Source organism: Cyanistes caeruleus, chromosome 30, assembly GCF_971803275.1.
Source record: "Cyanistes caeruleus chromosome 30, bCyaCae1.hap1.1, whole genome shotgun sequence".
NCBI lineage: Eukaryota > Metazoa > Chordata > Aves > Passeriformes > Paridae > Cyanistes > Cyanistes caeruleus.
In genome coordinates, this window is record NC_141730.1 from 746,341 (window position 1) to 761,908 (window position 15,568).

General features: G+C 63.6%; 1 protein-coding gene across 7 annotated transcripts; it reads right to left on the reverse strand.

Moving 5' to 3' along the window:
• Positions 1-1,180: 1,180 nt before the first annotated feature.
• Positions 1,181-15,544, reverse strand: ZBTB7B (zinc finger and BTB domain containing 7B). 7 transcript variants are annotated; one of them, XM_086865907.1, is made up of 3 exons: positions 15,450-15,544; positions 3,402-4,405; positions 1,181-2,618 (listed from the first exon to the last, which is right to left on the reverse strand). In XM_086865907.1, the coding sequence occupies exons 2-3, from the start codon at positions 4,394-4,396 to the stop codon at positions 2,198-2,200; spliced, it is 1,416 nt and encodes a 471-aa protein (XP_086722033.1). In that variant the 5' UTR covers positions 4,397-4,405; positions 15,450-15,544; the 3' UTR covers positions 1,181-2,197. The 7 variants fall into 7 exon arrangements, with proteins under 7 accessions (XP_086722033.1, XP_086722029.1, XP_086722030.1 ...); XM_086865903.1 differs by lacking the exon at positions 15,450-15,544 and adding an exon at positions 15,186-15,424; XM_086865904.1 differs by lacking the exon at positions 15,450-15,544 and adding an exon at positions 15,193-15,418.
• Between the last annotated feature and the right edge of the window lie 24 nt (positions 15,545-15,568).

Consider the following 15,568-nt stretch of genomic DNA (forward strand, 5'->3'; position numbering starts at 1 on the left):
GCCGGCTGCAAAGGTAGGAGCCCGCACAGCTTGGGGACCCCTCCCCAGAGGATCCCACGTTTGCCCTGACAGGCCCATTTTCCGCAGGGTTGTATTGCAGCGAGTGCTACAGAGCCCTGAACAACACCTGCTCTGTCTGCATGGCCCCCTTGAGCTACCCGGCCCCTGGGGATGAGGAGATGTGAGCAGAGGGGTGCTGGGAGCCCAGCCAAGCCTGGGGGGCTGCAGTTCACCCTTGCCCTCTCTGCCCCTGCAGGGACTCCAGTGATGAGGAGACACCAGAGCTGTGGCTGGGTGCTGTGCGGGCGCTGCGGGGCCAGGAGCGAGGGCGGCAGCTGCTGCAGTGCATCAAGGACATGATAAAGGGCCAGAGACTCCCCTCCAGAATGCCTGCCCAGCTGTGAGTCCAGCTGGGGGAAAAGAGCAAGGAGAGCGACATGGGCAGCAGTGAGATGGCCAACAAGAACGGATTGTTCTGCAGGTGAGGGCCGGCGGTGGGCGTGGCAATGTCCCCTGTCCTCCCCATCACTGGGGATACTGGTTGCAAACACTGTGCTCCTCTCTCCCAGCAAGTCTTCAACTACCAGCAGCAGGCCAATAACAGTAAAAGGGAGGGCAAGGACCCAGTGACAGCAGGATAGTGCCATGTGGCAGCAAAAACATGGGTCCAGGTGCTGTGATGTGGCTGGAGCCTCACCAGTGTGGCAGAAGTTGAGAGACACTGGGTGGGGAAGGGCTAGTGAATAAATCACCTGGTCCTCAAGGCACCAGTCCTGGTACTCTGAGCCGGCATCCACCATTCCATGCTGGTCCTGACCTTGTGATACCCCAGTTCCATGCTGCCCCTGGCTCCATCCCTGCTGCGACCCCAGCCTCTCAATGCCCCCAGCCCCCATCTCCAGCACCTTGGTGCTACCATCTCCATGCCCACTGTGCCTCTAGCCCCTACAAATCCCTGTCCCCAGCCTTTATGGTGTCCCCATTCCCATCCCTGTGGTGCCCCCAGCCCCATGCAGACCCCCACCCCTCGATGTCCCTCTCCCCACACATGGCACCCTCTCTCCACCCCTGCAGTGCCCCAGACTCTCAATGTCCCTGTCCCCAGCCCCACAGTGCCCCCAGTTCCAAGCTGCTCCAGGGTGGGGGTGCAGAATGGACAGACAGCTGGACACAGGGGAAGTCCCTGCTTCTCCGTTTATTACCAAGCAGCCTTCGTTTAAAAAAAAAACAAACAAAACAAACAGACATACAGACAGGCAGAGGCAGCCCGGAGGGGTGGGGGCCGCCTGCCCATGGTTTGTTTGGTTCCTGACACCAGAGAGGTTCAAGTAGCCGAAAAGGTTCAAGTTCACCATAAGGCACTTTAAAGCCATGACAGGAGCAGAGCCCCTCTGGCCCCATCACCCCTCCCAGCACCCCATGGCAGATGTGGAGGCCAGGCAGCGCTGGTGGTTGGCAGCAGAGGGGCTGTGGGGGGGAATATATTACATCATCTTTTTAAATATAGATAAAACTCTTATTGTAGACAAATAGTGCCAGTCCCCTACACCCCCGGGGAGGCTGAGCCCTGCAGGGGGCATGTGCAAAGGACAGAGGGGTGACCGTGGGGGCCCGGCCACCCCATGGAAGGGGGATCCCACAGGGCCAGGGGATTTCGGAAGGGGGATCCCACAGGGCCAGGGGATTTCGGAAGAGGGAAGGGTCCGGGGGGGGGGCCGGGGCTGCCCCGCACCCGGGTGGGCTCACCCAAATAGTGCAACCAAGAGAAAGCAGCCGGGAGTGCAGGGGCGAGGGGAGCTCGCCAGGGAGGGCTGCTCGGAGTGGGGAGGTGGGGACAAGCTATGCACAGCGCAGGGCAGTGCCCCCCCGCCACTAGGGAGAGCATGGGGGGCTCTCCCCACCTGGGGGGAGGCCTTGGTCCATGGGTGCCCCTGCCCAATCCTGGCATCCATGAGGGGTTTGGTGGGGGGACATCCATGTCCCAATCCCCCCATCACCCACCTGGACATGACCAGGTGGGCCTGGGAACGGTGGGGGGTGGTAGGGGCCCCCCACCTCCTTGTGCAAATCGGCCGAGGGGAGTTTCCCCCTTTGCATAACTAGGAATGAACCGTGACGGGAAAAACAGGAACAGAAACCCCAGTGGGCACAGCACAGCTCAGCATGGAACGGCATGACACCTGCTGTTGTATCGGCCCTATGCCGTCTCCACTGGCACGGTGTCATTTGGCTGTGGCCCTTCCTCACCCTCTGGCTCCTCTTCTTCCTCCTCGGGCTGCCCTGGAGGCCAGTAGTGGGCAATGGAGAGGCGCAGCCCCTCCAGCCGCCCATTGGAGAGGTCGAGGCTAGGGGGCCCAGCAGGTGGTGGAGGTGGCTCATCACGGCGGCGGCGGCGGGTCCGCACCTCCAGGCAGTTCTGGCCCTTGAGGTGCCGCTGGAGGTGGTCGTCCTTGGCGAAGGCCTTGTGGCAGAGGTAGCACTCATAGGGCCGGGCGCCTGTGTGCAGGTGCATGTGGTTCTTCAGGTCATAGCTATGCAGGAAGCGGGCACTGCAGTGCTGGCAGGAGTAGGGCCGCTCACCTGTGTGCTTCCGCATATGGATCTTCAGTTTGTCATTCCTGGAGTTGGGACACACAGGGAGATATTGGCACTGAGTAGACGACACGCCATCCAACCACAGCAGGGAGGGCAATGGTGCTGAAAGCCCAACAGCAGGGATGCTCTGCAGGGCACTGGGGTCTGAATGCTTGACAGGACAGGGGACTATTGTATGGCTGCATGGCTGAGATGCAGCTGGCTGCTGGCAGGGGGGACGCTGCTGGGTACCCCAGGCTGGTCTGACAGCACTTACATAGTGTGGAAGACTCCCCTGGATCTGCACCACAACCATGTTTGGGCTGTCAGATGAGGTGTTCTGGGTGCCATCAGGTATCAGGCCTTGGTTGATCTGGCAGCACTCACAGAGTACAGAACACCCCATTGATCTGGCTTCACTAGCAGGTGTGGCAGAGGGGCCACCACAACAGATGCTACTGGGTACCTTAGGTCAGTCCAGCAGCATTCATGAGGTGCAGAAGACCCCAATAACCCCACTGCACCACAACAGAACTTGCAGGGGATGCCACGGAGGATGCCATCGGGTAACCTGTATTGGTGCAGAGCACTCACAGGGTACAGGAGACCCTCTGAATCTGCACCACACTGGCAGGACTGGCAGAGGGGTGCTGTGCAGCATGCCATCAGATACCCCAGTTTGGTCTGGCAGCACTCAGGGGATGCAGAAGACCCCATGAACCATGCCAGGCCTGTGTCCAGGCTCCAGTAAGACTGCCAGGGGGAGTGCCATAGGGGATGTCATTTGGTACATGTCAGGAGGGGAGAGTCCATCCAGTAGCACTCACCGTGTGAATCGGACTCCGCAGACCTGGCAGGCAAAGGGCTTCTCGCCCGTGTGTGTGCGCATGTGGCGAGGCAGTTTGCCAGCACCATGGATGACCTTGTGGCAGACAGGGCACTCCTGGGGCATCTGTGAGCGGCGCTTGCGCACCAGCTTGTCAGGGCTATCCAGCCCAGGTGCCAGCGACTCATGGTGCAGCGAGCTGAGATATGCCATCAGGTCGGGGTCGATAGCATCATCGTCAGAAGCAGCCTCCTCAGGGGACAGGGGGGGCTGGTAGGGGAAGGGGAAGGAGTGTGGGGGCAGCTCCTCCTCTTCAGGCAGCTCAAAGCTGTCATAGGGCAGGGGCAGCTCCTCAGGCAGAGGGGGTGAGGGCAGCTGGGAGGGCGGTGGGGGGCTGCCAGAGCCCTCAGCCTCAGTGGGTGGCTCCTCGGCATGGTTGTTGAGCCGAGCACCACGGGCTTGCAGGAACTTGCGGGTCTTCTTGCTGCGGCGGGGGGCGGGGCGGGGGGGTGGTGGGGCAGGCACCTCACTCTCAGGGACGGTGGAGAAAGCCTCCAGGTAGCGGCGGGCACGTTCGCAGTCGCCATCATCGGGGCCAGGTGCCTCCAGCCCACTGCCCTGCAGGATCTCCACACAGGCAGCAATGACACAGGGAATCTCCAGTAGCCGGGCAGCACGCAGCACCTCGCCCATATTGGCACTGCTTATGGTCAGCGTGGCTGTGTAAGCAAATTCCAACAGTGCACCCAGTGCCTCTGGCCCCACAAAGTCCAGCTCACAGACCTCCTGCCCTGGCCCTGGCCCTGCAAAGAGCTTCTTGAAATAGCGGCTGGAGGCAGCCAGGACAGCACGGTGGGTGCGGTACTCCAGCCCCTGCGTCTTGATGGTGACATCGCAGAGCAGCCCCAGCTGTCGTTGCTCGTTCAGGCAGCTCAGCAGCTCACTGCTGTGCTCAGGGAAGGGGATGCCAATGAGGTCATCTTCTGGGCTGGCCATTGTCCTCACCTGCAGGAAGGATAGGATGCTGCCTGACTGATAGGAGAACAATCTGGGAGAGAGCACTTGGAAGAAACATTGAAGCCGGAGCATCACTGTCATGAAGCCAGGGCACCAGGAACCTTCCGTGTACATGCTGGGTGGCACTGGGGTTTCAGTGGGACACTAAACTGGGGCAGGCTTGGGGCCTGCGGTCTGCCCTCAGTTCCCTCCATGCTATGTAAAGGTTGGCGGGCATAGGCCCCCCACCACAGGCCCCCACGCTTCTTCCACTACCACCAGCACCCAGCCGCCTGCATCACCACAGCAAAGGGGGAAATCTCAGCATGGTGCCTTTGAACAGCACCAAGGTGCAGCACTTCCTGTACCAGCCCACCCACAATCCCCCCAGCCCACTGTCATGGCCAGGCGCAGCCACTGGCTCCCAGCAACCCTATCCTGGGAACGTGGGCCTCACTGGCAGGCACAGGTGGGCGGGTGAATGCTGGGAAGAGCACCTTGGGGGCCACCCCATAGAGCCCAGCTGGGCTGGGAACAGGGGCCACACTTCCTGCCACTGCAGATTAGATCAGCACCCGTGCCACCGGTTCCTGCCCCCGCTCCTGGTCGGGACTGGGCCCCCTCCCTCCTCCCGTGCCCCAGCCTGGGGCCACTCCTCGCCCAGCCAAGCCCAGCCTGCGCCAGTCAGGCCTTTCCCACGCTGCGGCTGGCAGAGCTTGGCCTCAGCCCGACACCCAGCACTGCTCACACTCCCACTGTGGTCCCCATGGTGCACCACCAGAGATCCAATGTTCCTGTGCAGCCAGCACAGGTGGGAAGGAGGAGTCCATGACCCTCACAACTTGCAGGCAGGGTGCGGGCAGTAGTAGCAGCTCCAGGGCTGCAACCTGTCCTGTGACACCATGCCCAGCTATGGCCCTTGCAGCCAGCCAGGCTGCTGACACTAGCACTGCTAGGTGACAGTAGGATGGGAGTCAAGCAAATGCAGCCTGGGGGAGGCAGGGGTGGGTACCACCTCTGGATTGTGGCTCTTGGTGCTGCCAGAGTTGTGCTAGGCCAAGCCAAGTCAAGCCATGGTGGACAGTGGCATGTGGCACTGGCCATCGCCAAACCATGCCAGGCAACACTGAGCTATGCCAGGCCCATCCATCCCAAACCCACCATGCCGTGCCAAGCCACACTGTGCCGTCGGCAGGCGGGCGTGGGGGACGTGCCCCCTCTTGCCCATGGAGGGGCGGCGCGGCTGACAGCCCCCGGCACAGGGGCCCATCCCCAAGCCAGCCGCTCCCTGCACTTGGGTGGCTGCCAGCTGGGGCTGCCTCGGCAGGCAGCTGGGAACGGCCCCGGAGCAACCGGCTGTGGAGCCGCCCCAGCCGCTGCTAAGCAGGCCCGACCGGCATGGCAGGCGGCAACCGCCCCTGAAACTGGGAGCCAAGCAGTGCCGACCGCCTGGGATGCTGGCGCCAGCACCCATGGCCAAGCCCCCCTCCTTGGAAGAAGCCCATCCCACCACTGGTTGAAGTCCCTTCTGCCTGCTGAGGTGGGGGTGATCGGATTAGGGGTGATTAAACCATCAGTGCCCTGGGAGCCAACAGGCAGTGACAACCCCCAGTGGGATTAGGCAGGATTAGCTACAGGGGCAGGATTAAGCAGGGGGGCAAGTACCCCATGCCACAGCTTGGGCAGCTGGAGAGGCATGACAGGGATGGGGCACCTGCCAAGGGTGGCCCAGAGCCCCACAGACCCCCAGAACTGTCACAGGCAATGGTCACAGGGTAGAGTGGCACTGTGTCCTCCAACACAGCCTCCCTTCTGCCTTGATCCCCACAGCACCTCCAGCCTCACAAGACATGGACACAGGGCACGCACAAAGACTGATGGTGCCCATTTGGCATGTACCTGTGGGGGTGTCTGGGTGCAGGGCAGCAGCTGAGACCCTGTCATATCCCAGAAGGTGGCAGGGTGCTCTGAGGGACGGGCACAGGCACCAGCCTCACCATCTCACAGTGCAAATGGACACAGCCTCAGTGCTGCCAATGTCACAGAAACCGCCAGCAGAGGTCTGGTAGGGACCTCTACGGGAGTTGGAACCCCTGTGAGCAGCCACAGGACTCGATGCAAGCAGACGTAGATGCAGGGCTGGGGCAGGGTAGGGGTGAGGTACAGGAGGTGACAGGAGGGGGATTTTCCATCGCACCAAACCGCCCGTTACGGCTCCTTTGCTGACACCCCCACCCCCCGCACATCCTCCTCACTGGAGTGAAGTCACATGCTGAGCGGGTGCTGCCGTCGAGGAGATCACTGCAGTGATAAGGAAATAGCAGAGGACGAGGTGTGAGGGGACTGGAGCCGCCCCCGGGCCCCCAGCATTCCCTGGCTGTTTCTGGACATGATGCCTGGGAGGGAGCAGGCGGTGATGCCCATGTCTTCGCCATGCCAGAGCTTTCTCAGTTACATCAATGCTGTGGCTGGGCACATTTCGGCTGCAGCAGCTGAACTGGACTGAGGAAAGGGGGAATTGCTCCCCATGTTGAGCTGGCTCCCATGCAGGACAGGTGGCAGCAGGAACAATGTCTGCCCGGGTCACCCTGACATCCCTCTGCCAGCCCAGGCTGCCTGGAACAACCATGGCCAGGCTCCACCCACCTGCCAGCTCCCTTCATTCTAGGGGTCTAGCCACCCAGGCAGAGCCATGGACAGTGGGGTGAGGCCCCTGCAGCATCCATCCTGCATGGGGATAGGCTGTGTCCCATGCCACCAAGCTGGGATGGCACACTGCATGAGGGCACAATGTCAGCCTGCACTGAGCACTGGGCCATGGCTTGGGGACGGTGGGAGTTGTGAGGTGGAAAGGGATGTCTAGGAGGGATCTCCCAACCTGTTCCCCCATGGGGAAGGAGGGCAGAGGTCCTGGGGAGGACAGTCCTCATCCTGGGCTGCTGCCAAGTGCTCCTGCTTTTGGTCACAAGAGTCCCTGTCAAGGGACTTCACAGCCCCACTGGGGAGAATGAGTCACCCAGGAAGGGGAGCACAGTGCAGAGTCACCCTGGCTACTCACCCCATGGGGGTCCCTCACCCTTTGGAAACCAGGACATGAACCCAGGAGTCTGGGCTGTGCAAGTCCCCCTCCCTGCTAATGCCCTGCCTGAAGCCAGCTGGGAGCAGCAGTGGCCCTTGTGCCAATGGCCACAGTGTGGAGGATGGTGTGGCTGTAGGGCAGGGGCTGTGCAGCTGCTCTGTCTGCCCAGCAGGGAAGGTGGTGGCTGGGGTCTAGCTCAGCTGGTGACCCTATAGCAAGTACATGCCAGGGGTCCCATTGCTGGAGGAAGTGGGGAAAGCAGCACTGCTCTTTGAAAGAAGAACACGTAGAGACAAAAGGAAATGGTTTGGACCTGAAAGAGGATAAACAGTCCCCCACCCCACAGCACTGAGTGAGCCCCCTAGCTCCCTGATACTGGTCAGCTCACCCACAGAGTTCCCAGGCAGAGCTGTGTGCTGTGCAATCATGAGACATTAGCCACTGGCACTGAGAAGGGGTTGGAGTGCTGTGGAGCAAGGCTGCCTCAGCGCCGAGCCGGCACTGCACCTGGGGCCCAGTGCCAGCCCAGCATGATAGCTGCCATGGAGGCTGGGCACAGGGCATCCCTGTTACGGTGGAATAGGACTAGCAATGTTGCCAGAGCCACTCCTGGCATCTGTGGCAGGGACAAGAAACAAGTCCCCATGCCACCCATCCAACCTGCTGGCACTGTGCTGGCATCCTGGCTCCTCCTGTTCCAAAACCTACCCCACTGTCACATCCAGCTGCCTGGCATTACCAGTATAGGGTGTAGGCCCTGCTCTGCTAAACCAAAGTGACCCAGATGTTGCCACTTATCCCATCCCATCCTATCCCATCCCGTCCCATCCCATCCCATCCCATCCCATCCCATCCCATCCCATCCCATCCCATCCCATCCCGTCCTGTACCATCCTGTCCCATCCCATCCCACCAGTAGCAAGGATGGTGTAGGGCTCAGGCAACACGAACATCCCACTGCTTGATGGTGCTGAAGCAGCTGGCCCAGACCTCCAAATACCCAGTGGTACCACACTGGGTCCCCACCACCCTAGTAACTTCCTCCACCATACCAGCCAGTGATGGCAGGGTGGGTGTGTAGCTCACCTGCCCCGTGTCCTGGAGTGGCTCAGCGCTGCGTCGCGGCCAGGCTGGCGGCCCGCGAGTGGCAGGGAGGGGAAGGCAGGGTGCTGTGTGAACTTGGCCCCGCTCCCCGCTGCACTTGAGCTCAGGATCCCACCTCAAAAGGAGTTGACGCCCACACCCCGGGTCACGCACCTCCCAGCCCCGCTTCCCAGAACACACACAGCATTAACTCTTTACGGTTGGTACTGCGCCGTGGGGCGCCAACCCGGAACCACGCAGGGGCATCCCCTGGCCCACTCCCACAAAAGAAAATTCTCAGTACAGCCAGGACAGGCACCTCACACCATAAGTATGTCTTTCCTACCACTAGCATTGTCTCCAAGCCATCTGCCCCCACCCCCCATGCCGAGGCATCATACAGGCCCTCACCTTCTCCTCTGCCCGAAGGCAGGGCGCTGGGTGCTCGCCACTGGCCATGGCCAGCCTGGCTGAGCTGGGAGGGCGCCTGCGCTTGGTGAAAGCAGGGCAGGACTTGGTGCAGCATGCTGCAGCCTGCCCAGCCAGCCCTGGAGCCACCCCCTGGTCCTATGGATTCCTGTCCTGTTCTACCCTTGGAGTGGGTTCCTGAGGTGCCATGGGGAATGTGGGAAGCAATGACAGCTCAGCTGGACTATGCTGCCTGATCCCCTCCACTCCCTGGGCAGGGGCACTCATGGGCTCCCTGGCCAGGCTGCAGATTCACGCAATCCCCCCATAATTACACCCTGCATGTCCCCAGCTAAACAGCAATTAGCAGCCCGGAGAGCGCGCCCCACACCCCACCACTAGCACCAGCACCCGCCCAGGCCACCCACGCCAGACCGGTCAGGGGCACCTGCACTGCAGCACCCTGACATGGCCCCAGATAGGCTCCAGACACCGTGTTGGTGCCGTCTGTAGTAGGAGGCCAGGCAGAAAGGGGAAGAGCCCCATACCAGCTGGACAGCAAAGGGCCTCTGGCCAGCCCTAGTAATGCTGACGGAAAGACCTGGGTAGTGCAAGAGCCCATAGGCAGGCACCGGAGACAGCAGGTGGGCAGAGGGGCACTGCCAGTGTGCCCTCCATGGTATCCCACCTCTCCCATCACTGTGGACCATGTGCTAGGCAGGAGCCAGCTGTGGGACCACAAGTCGCCCAGTGCCCAGACTGCAGGCAGTGCACAACCAGCAGCAGCTGAACTGTAGACAGCGTTGCCCACCACACTGACACGATGCTCCAGGCTGACCAGCTGCCCCAGTGGGGGGCACAAATGAGGGCACAGCCCTGGACAGCATCTGTGAGTGGGAAGGAAGGAGGACAGGAGAGAAGGAGGAGGGTTGTGGCACCTGCTGCCAACCCTTCCCCTGCCCTTTGTTCCCCATAAAGAAGGGGAATGGCGCCAGTCCCCCCTGGCCCAGGTGTGCCAGGTGCTAAGGGCGGGAGATAAGGTGGGTGAGGCAGGCAGGGAGGGGCCTGGCACGGCATGGGCATGCAGCCCTGAGTCAGGGTTCCTACTGGTGGCCAGGATGGGGTGAGTCACTGTGGCCCCCCCCACCCTGGGGGTGTTGCAACCACCCAGGCGCTGGCCACAAACTGCCGCTTGCCCTGGCTGGGGGGCATTGGGCTGCCTACCTGGGGGCCATGTGGCGAGGTACTGGCCTTTGAGGAAGATGGGCTAACCTCCATCCATCCATCCATCCATCCATCCATCCATCCATCCATCCATCCATCCTCCTCCAAGCTCCACCCTTGCCTTGGCCAGTGGCACCCTGACTAGTGTCACCAGTGATGGGACATGGCCTCATCCCAGCTCCTCTTCCAATAGCAGGATGGGCAACCCCATCTCCTGCATCACCTCCTGACACAGAGCAGCACCCTGACCTGCTGGGGCATGGCATGCCATGGCTACATGCTTGCCCAGGACAGCTGTGGGCAGAGGCATGTGGAAGGCAGGCAGGCAGGCAGGCAGGCAGGCAGGCAGGCAGGAAGGAAGGCAGGCAGGCAGGAAGGCAGGAAGGCAGGAAGGCAGGAAGGCAGGAAGGCAGGCAGGAAGGCAGGAAGGCAGGAAGGCAGGAAGGCAGGAAGGCAGGAAGGCAGGAAGGCAGGAAGGAAGGCAGGAAGGAAGGCAGGAAGGCAGGAAGGAAGGAAGGCAGGAAGGAAGGAAGGCAGGAAGGCAGGAAGGCAGGAAGGAAGGAAGGAAGGAAGGAAGGAAGGAAGGAAGGAAGGAAGGAAGGAAGGAAGGAAGGAAGGAAGGAAGGAAGGAAGGAAGGAAGGAAGGAAGGAAGGAAGGAAGGAAGGAAGGAAGGAAGGAAGGAAGGAAGGAAGGAAGGAAGGAAGGAAGGAAGGAAGGAAGGAAGGAAGGGTGCCAGCCACCAGCCTGGGAGGACAGACAGGCTCACCTACAACTGGGTTTGTTCACTGGCCTCAAGATGAGCTGTCTCTGCAGTTGCTGGCCCTGCAGGACAGTCACGGGAACCCCTTGGAGGGCAGCCAGACCCCCTGGGTCCCACTGTGCTGCACGGCCCCAAGGGCCCCCCCCAGCTGGTGGCACCTCCTACTCAATCTGCAGGGTTCATGTCCTCAGCAGCACCTCGAGGACTGAGCATCGCCAGTGGCACAGGCTGGGGCCCAGTGCTCCATCCTGGCATCAGGGTGGTGCTGGTCCTGGTGGAGTCACCTGGCAAGGACAGTGCCAGCCCACAGCCCCCCCTCCACACCCTCCAAAATAGCCCAGCTTCCGCCCCCACAGCAGCTGCCTGCTGCCAGCTCCCCGCTGCCCACAGCTGATCCCAGCGAGGGAAGGGGGGCAGGCAATTCTAATCCCCCCCCCTCCCCCCAGAGCCCACACTGCACTGACAGTGAGGCCATGCCCGCCACAATCACTGCACATAACGCCACTGATGAGACCCCAGACAGCCCTGCACTAAGGGGAGGGCAATGGCCCCATGGCTCCACAGTGGAGCAGGCACGGGAAGCCTCTGTGGAACCCCTCTGTGGGACATGGGCTATCCCCAAGGCCCACCATGATGTCTGCAACACACCAGCTGCCTTGTGACACCCAAGCAGGACACAGGAGTCCCTTCTCTTCCCTGGCCCTGCAGTGGGGCTGACGATCCTCCTGTCCACCCTTGCTATGGCTCCAAGCCCTGTGCCCTGACGGTTGCCCATGAGAGGGGAATCCAAGCAAAGTTGGTGGGGTGCCACTGTACCTAACAAATGTTAGCCAACACAGCCACACTCTCCACCTTGCTGGTGTTCAGTGTAGGCAGTGCCTGGCACCCACCCTGCCTGGGAGCCAGTGCCTGGTGGCAGGACCCCCTCACCCCCTACCCACTCCAGCTGCACCCCATGGGGCCTGGGGACATGACAGAGACAGCTGGGCAGAGTGGAGCACGCAGTGCAGCCAAGGCTGCCGGGAGAGGCCAGAGCTCGCCTGACCTACTTCTCCTTCCGCATCACCTGCTTTCATTTTCCCTCACCCTGGCTGGTCCCCCTGCCTGCCCATGGCTCCATCAAGTCATGCCACCAACTCTGGGGTACAAGCCACCCAGGCACCATGGCTCCCACTGCATCATCCTGCATGTCAATTGACCTCCCCAGCCCTGGGCACAGCCGGGTACGCTGAAGGTCACTGGCCACAGCCTTGGCACCCCCACCCCCTCGCCTGCATGGCTACCCAAGAACCATCTTCCTGGCACGGAGCAAGTTTGACGGGTCTCAGCTCAGCCCAGCCCCTCACCTGGTCCTCTGACCGCCCTGGGGCTTGCTGGGGTGTGGACATGCAGCTCTCAGGGCATGTCAGGGACGCCAGTGCTGCCACGGGGAGCCAGGCGGGCGCCAATCCTCCAGACGGGGCGGCCGCTCCCACCGGCACCCTGCCGGCTCCCGCCGTGGAGTTACCATGGGAAGGCAGTGGTGGTGGCGCAGGGGGAGCGCAGGCTCCCAGGGGCTCCCGCCAGCAGCCCACACGCTGCCAGGAGAGATTTCTTCCTGGTTTCATCATCCGCTGCCTGCCCTGAAGGAGAAGTTCTGCTCCACGCATGGGGCAGCAGCCACCCCTCGAGGGCTGGGGTGCAGCAGGGGCTGCGCTGGTCCCGCACGCCCTGCTGTGCCCACTCTCCGCCCCCATGTGCTCAGGCCTGTCGCGCTCGTGCCACGTGTGCACTGAGGGTGCACGGCACCAGCTGGCAGAGCCGTGCTGCCACAGCCTCGAGCTCAGCACCGCAGCGCTGAGGGCAGCCTGCGCCCAGGCAGGGGGTCTTGGACGGTATCCACGACCCAACGCTGATATGCCCCCCCCCCACACACACCTGTCACCTCCCTATGCTCACCTCTGCGCCCGCCCCCAGCATGGGGACTCCCAGCCCTGCTGCCCCACACTCTCCGCTGTGCCAGAGTTTGCCCTTCTCCATTGCGCCCACTTTAAGTCACTGAGCTCAGTCCCTCCCTCCACACCCAGCACCAGCATCACCACTGAAGCCTTGAGTCGCTGCAGTTGCGGTGTGCCTCCGGCAGTGCCGCTTGGATCCAATCCTGCTCCCCATTCCTACTAGCCCAGGTGTGGTGGGGGAAAGCGAGGTACGGTGCGACTCACCCCAAGACAAAACTGGCACTGTGTCCCCTCGCCAAGCGAACGCAGCCACGGATCGAGGGCGGCTGTGGCCCAAGAAGTGGATCTGCTCCGGCGGGAGGGTAAATACCGCACCCCGCCCCGGGCAAACAGCGGCCGGGGGCAGCCAGCCAGGGGGACGAGGACAGGTACGGCAGGGCTGGGCGCACAGGGCAGAGTCCACCGGTGCTTGGCAGGTACTACCACGACACCGATCCCAGTGGGGACCACAGCACAGCCGAGCAGTGAAGCACCCAATGCTGCTGCCAGTGTGCCAGGTCCGGGGCTCACCAGCGTGGCAGAGCCTGCTGGGACACTGGGATACCCTCCAACTCTACCAACACTGGTGCAGAAGGGGTTCCCTGAGTTGCCTTCTGCCCGTAACGGTGCCGTCCCTACCCGGTGCACCAGGCATGCCGCCAAGCTGCTCACCAGGTTATGAAGGGGGGGTGGCAGCACCTAGTCACCCGTGAGAGAGAGACCTGCGGGGACCCCGGCTGAATGGAGCAGCACCGCAACAGGACCACAGCGGAGCCTTGGCAGCCGCCCCAGCACGCAGCGGGGACCTACCGATGTTACAGATTTCCCGCAGCCCCGTGCGCGCAGGGACCAGGAACAGCCTACGAATGACACCCCCCGCCCCACGGGCGACGTGCCCACCGGCTCCGGTGGCGGGCGGGGACAGAGGTGCTGTGCAATGAACCGCGTGCCAACCCTACCCACCCGCCGCCCGCAGCATCCCAAATCAACGCGACTCACCGCAACCGGGCGGCAAAAGCGGTTGCCACACCGGTCCACGTCCCGATCCCGCTGCCGGTGGGTCGGAACCTCCGCTCAAACCCCCGCCGATGGGTCTGTCCGCTCCCACCCACCGCCGCTCACCTGCGCGCCCCGCCCGAGCCACAGACCGGTCCCGGAGCCACAGCCCCGCCTCCGCCTTCACCTGCCGCCGCCGCGCCCCGCCCGCCCCCCGGCCACTGCCACTGCCGCTGCCGCTGCCGCCGCCGCCGCCGGGGCTCCAGGAAGCGCCCGCCCCCACATGTTCATTGGGCAGTGCGCCGGCGGTCCGCGTCTGATTGGTGGGATGCCCCGCCCATCATCTCCGCCACACCCCCACCTCGGGAGGGCGGGGGTCTTGCGGGCCCCTGTGACCAGGGTGCGCGGGTGGGGGGCAGCTGAGTCAGAGGCGGGTAACGGGATTGGGCGGGGGTCGGCCCCCGGCCTGGGGAGGAGAGCACGAGACGGCCCCGGTGCGGCCCCACGGGCGCCGAGTGCGGTGCCAGGCGCCGAGCGCGCCCCGCCCGCTGCGGCCGCCGAGTGCCGGGGCCGGCACGGCACGGCACTGCCCGCTCCGCCCCGCGGACACGGGGGGCGGGGAAGCGGGCATGGGGGGAATAAGAACCGAGAAGTGTGCACCGAGGGAGAGTTTCGAGTGCCAGGCACGGGAAACCGTGCATAGGGTGAGGTAGAGGGGTGGAGAGCCGGGGCCGAGAAGCGGGCATCGGGGTACTGGAGTTCCGGGCACGGGAGGATGGAGAGCTGGACACGGAGAACGTGGCACGGCGAGGTGCCGGGCGCCGGGCAGGCGAGGGCACGGAGGGGCGCGGCGCGGGGAGCAGTCCCCTGTTCTCGGCGGCGCTGGAGCGGGGTGCGGCGGTCCCCAGCGGGGTAGCTCCTTCGCAGGTGCCTGGGCGCGGGCCCCGCACAACCTGTTTGGCCACTGCCGGCTCAGGGAGGCAGCGGCGGCCCCGGGGCTCACCTCGGCTCACCCCGGCCCCCCCGCGCCTGGCTCAGAGCGCGGCCACTGCCCGGCGCTAGCGGAAAGTGTGAGAAGCCACCGCCGTTCCGGGCTGCCAAGGCAAACACGGCCCCGAGCAGACGTTATGTCAGTGGGTGGGGGGGCCGCGCCGGGGCCAAGAACAGGACCCCCACCCCTTCGCCAGGTCCCGGTACGGGGCATCTGCCACTGCACTTCTCCCAGCCGTCCGCTTCGCTCCCCCCAGCTCCCTCCCTCTCACCGTGCACCTGCATCCCCGTCGAGGGTAGCGGCCTGGCCCGCTAGGCTCCGGGCTTCCGCGGAGCGAAGGGGGGAATCCGCAGAACGACCGCAGCGGACCCTCCGCGCCGCTGCCACCGACCCCCAACTCCATCGCTCCCCGCCCGTCCCCTCGGGCCACGGTTCGACATAGCCGCTGCGCTCTGCCACTGCCTGTGGCTGTGCTCCCGGCGTCTCTGTCTCCCTGCTTGCCCCGGGGCGACGCCGACGGTGCGGTTGCACTCACCTCTCGCGGCGGGGCCAAGACCGGGGCCGGGCGGGGGCCGCGGGCTCAGCCGGGCCGGCGGCGTGGCAGGAAGGACCGGGTGGTCACCGCGGCCCGCGGCAGCTGCCTGCAGAGGGCAC

What these genes read in the sequence shown, in the direction of transcription:
- ZBTB7B (XM_086865903.1), bottom strand. Translation starts at nt 15,317, where the DNA reads ATGGAGTTGGGGGTCGGTGGCAGCGGCGCGGAGGGTCCGCTGCGGTCG. An exon ending in GACGGGGATGCAGGTGCACG is followed by an intron (nt 4,406 to 15,185) that starts GTGAGAGGGAGG and finishes TCCTTCCTGCAG; the next exon opens with GTGAGGACAATGGCCAGCCC. An exon ending in TGCGGAGTCCGATTCACACG is followed by an intron (nt 2,619 to 3,401) that starts GTGAGTGCTACT and finishes TCCCAACTCCAG; the next exon opens with GAATGACAAACTGAAGATCC.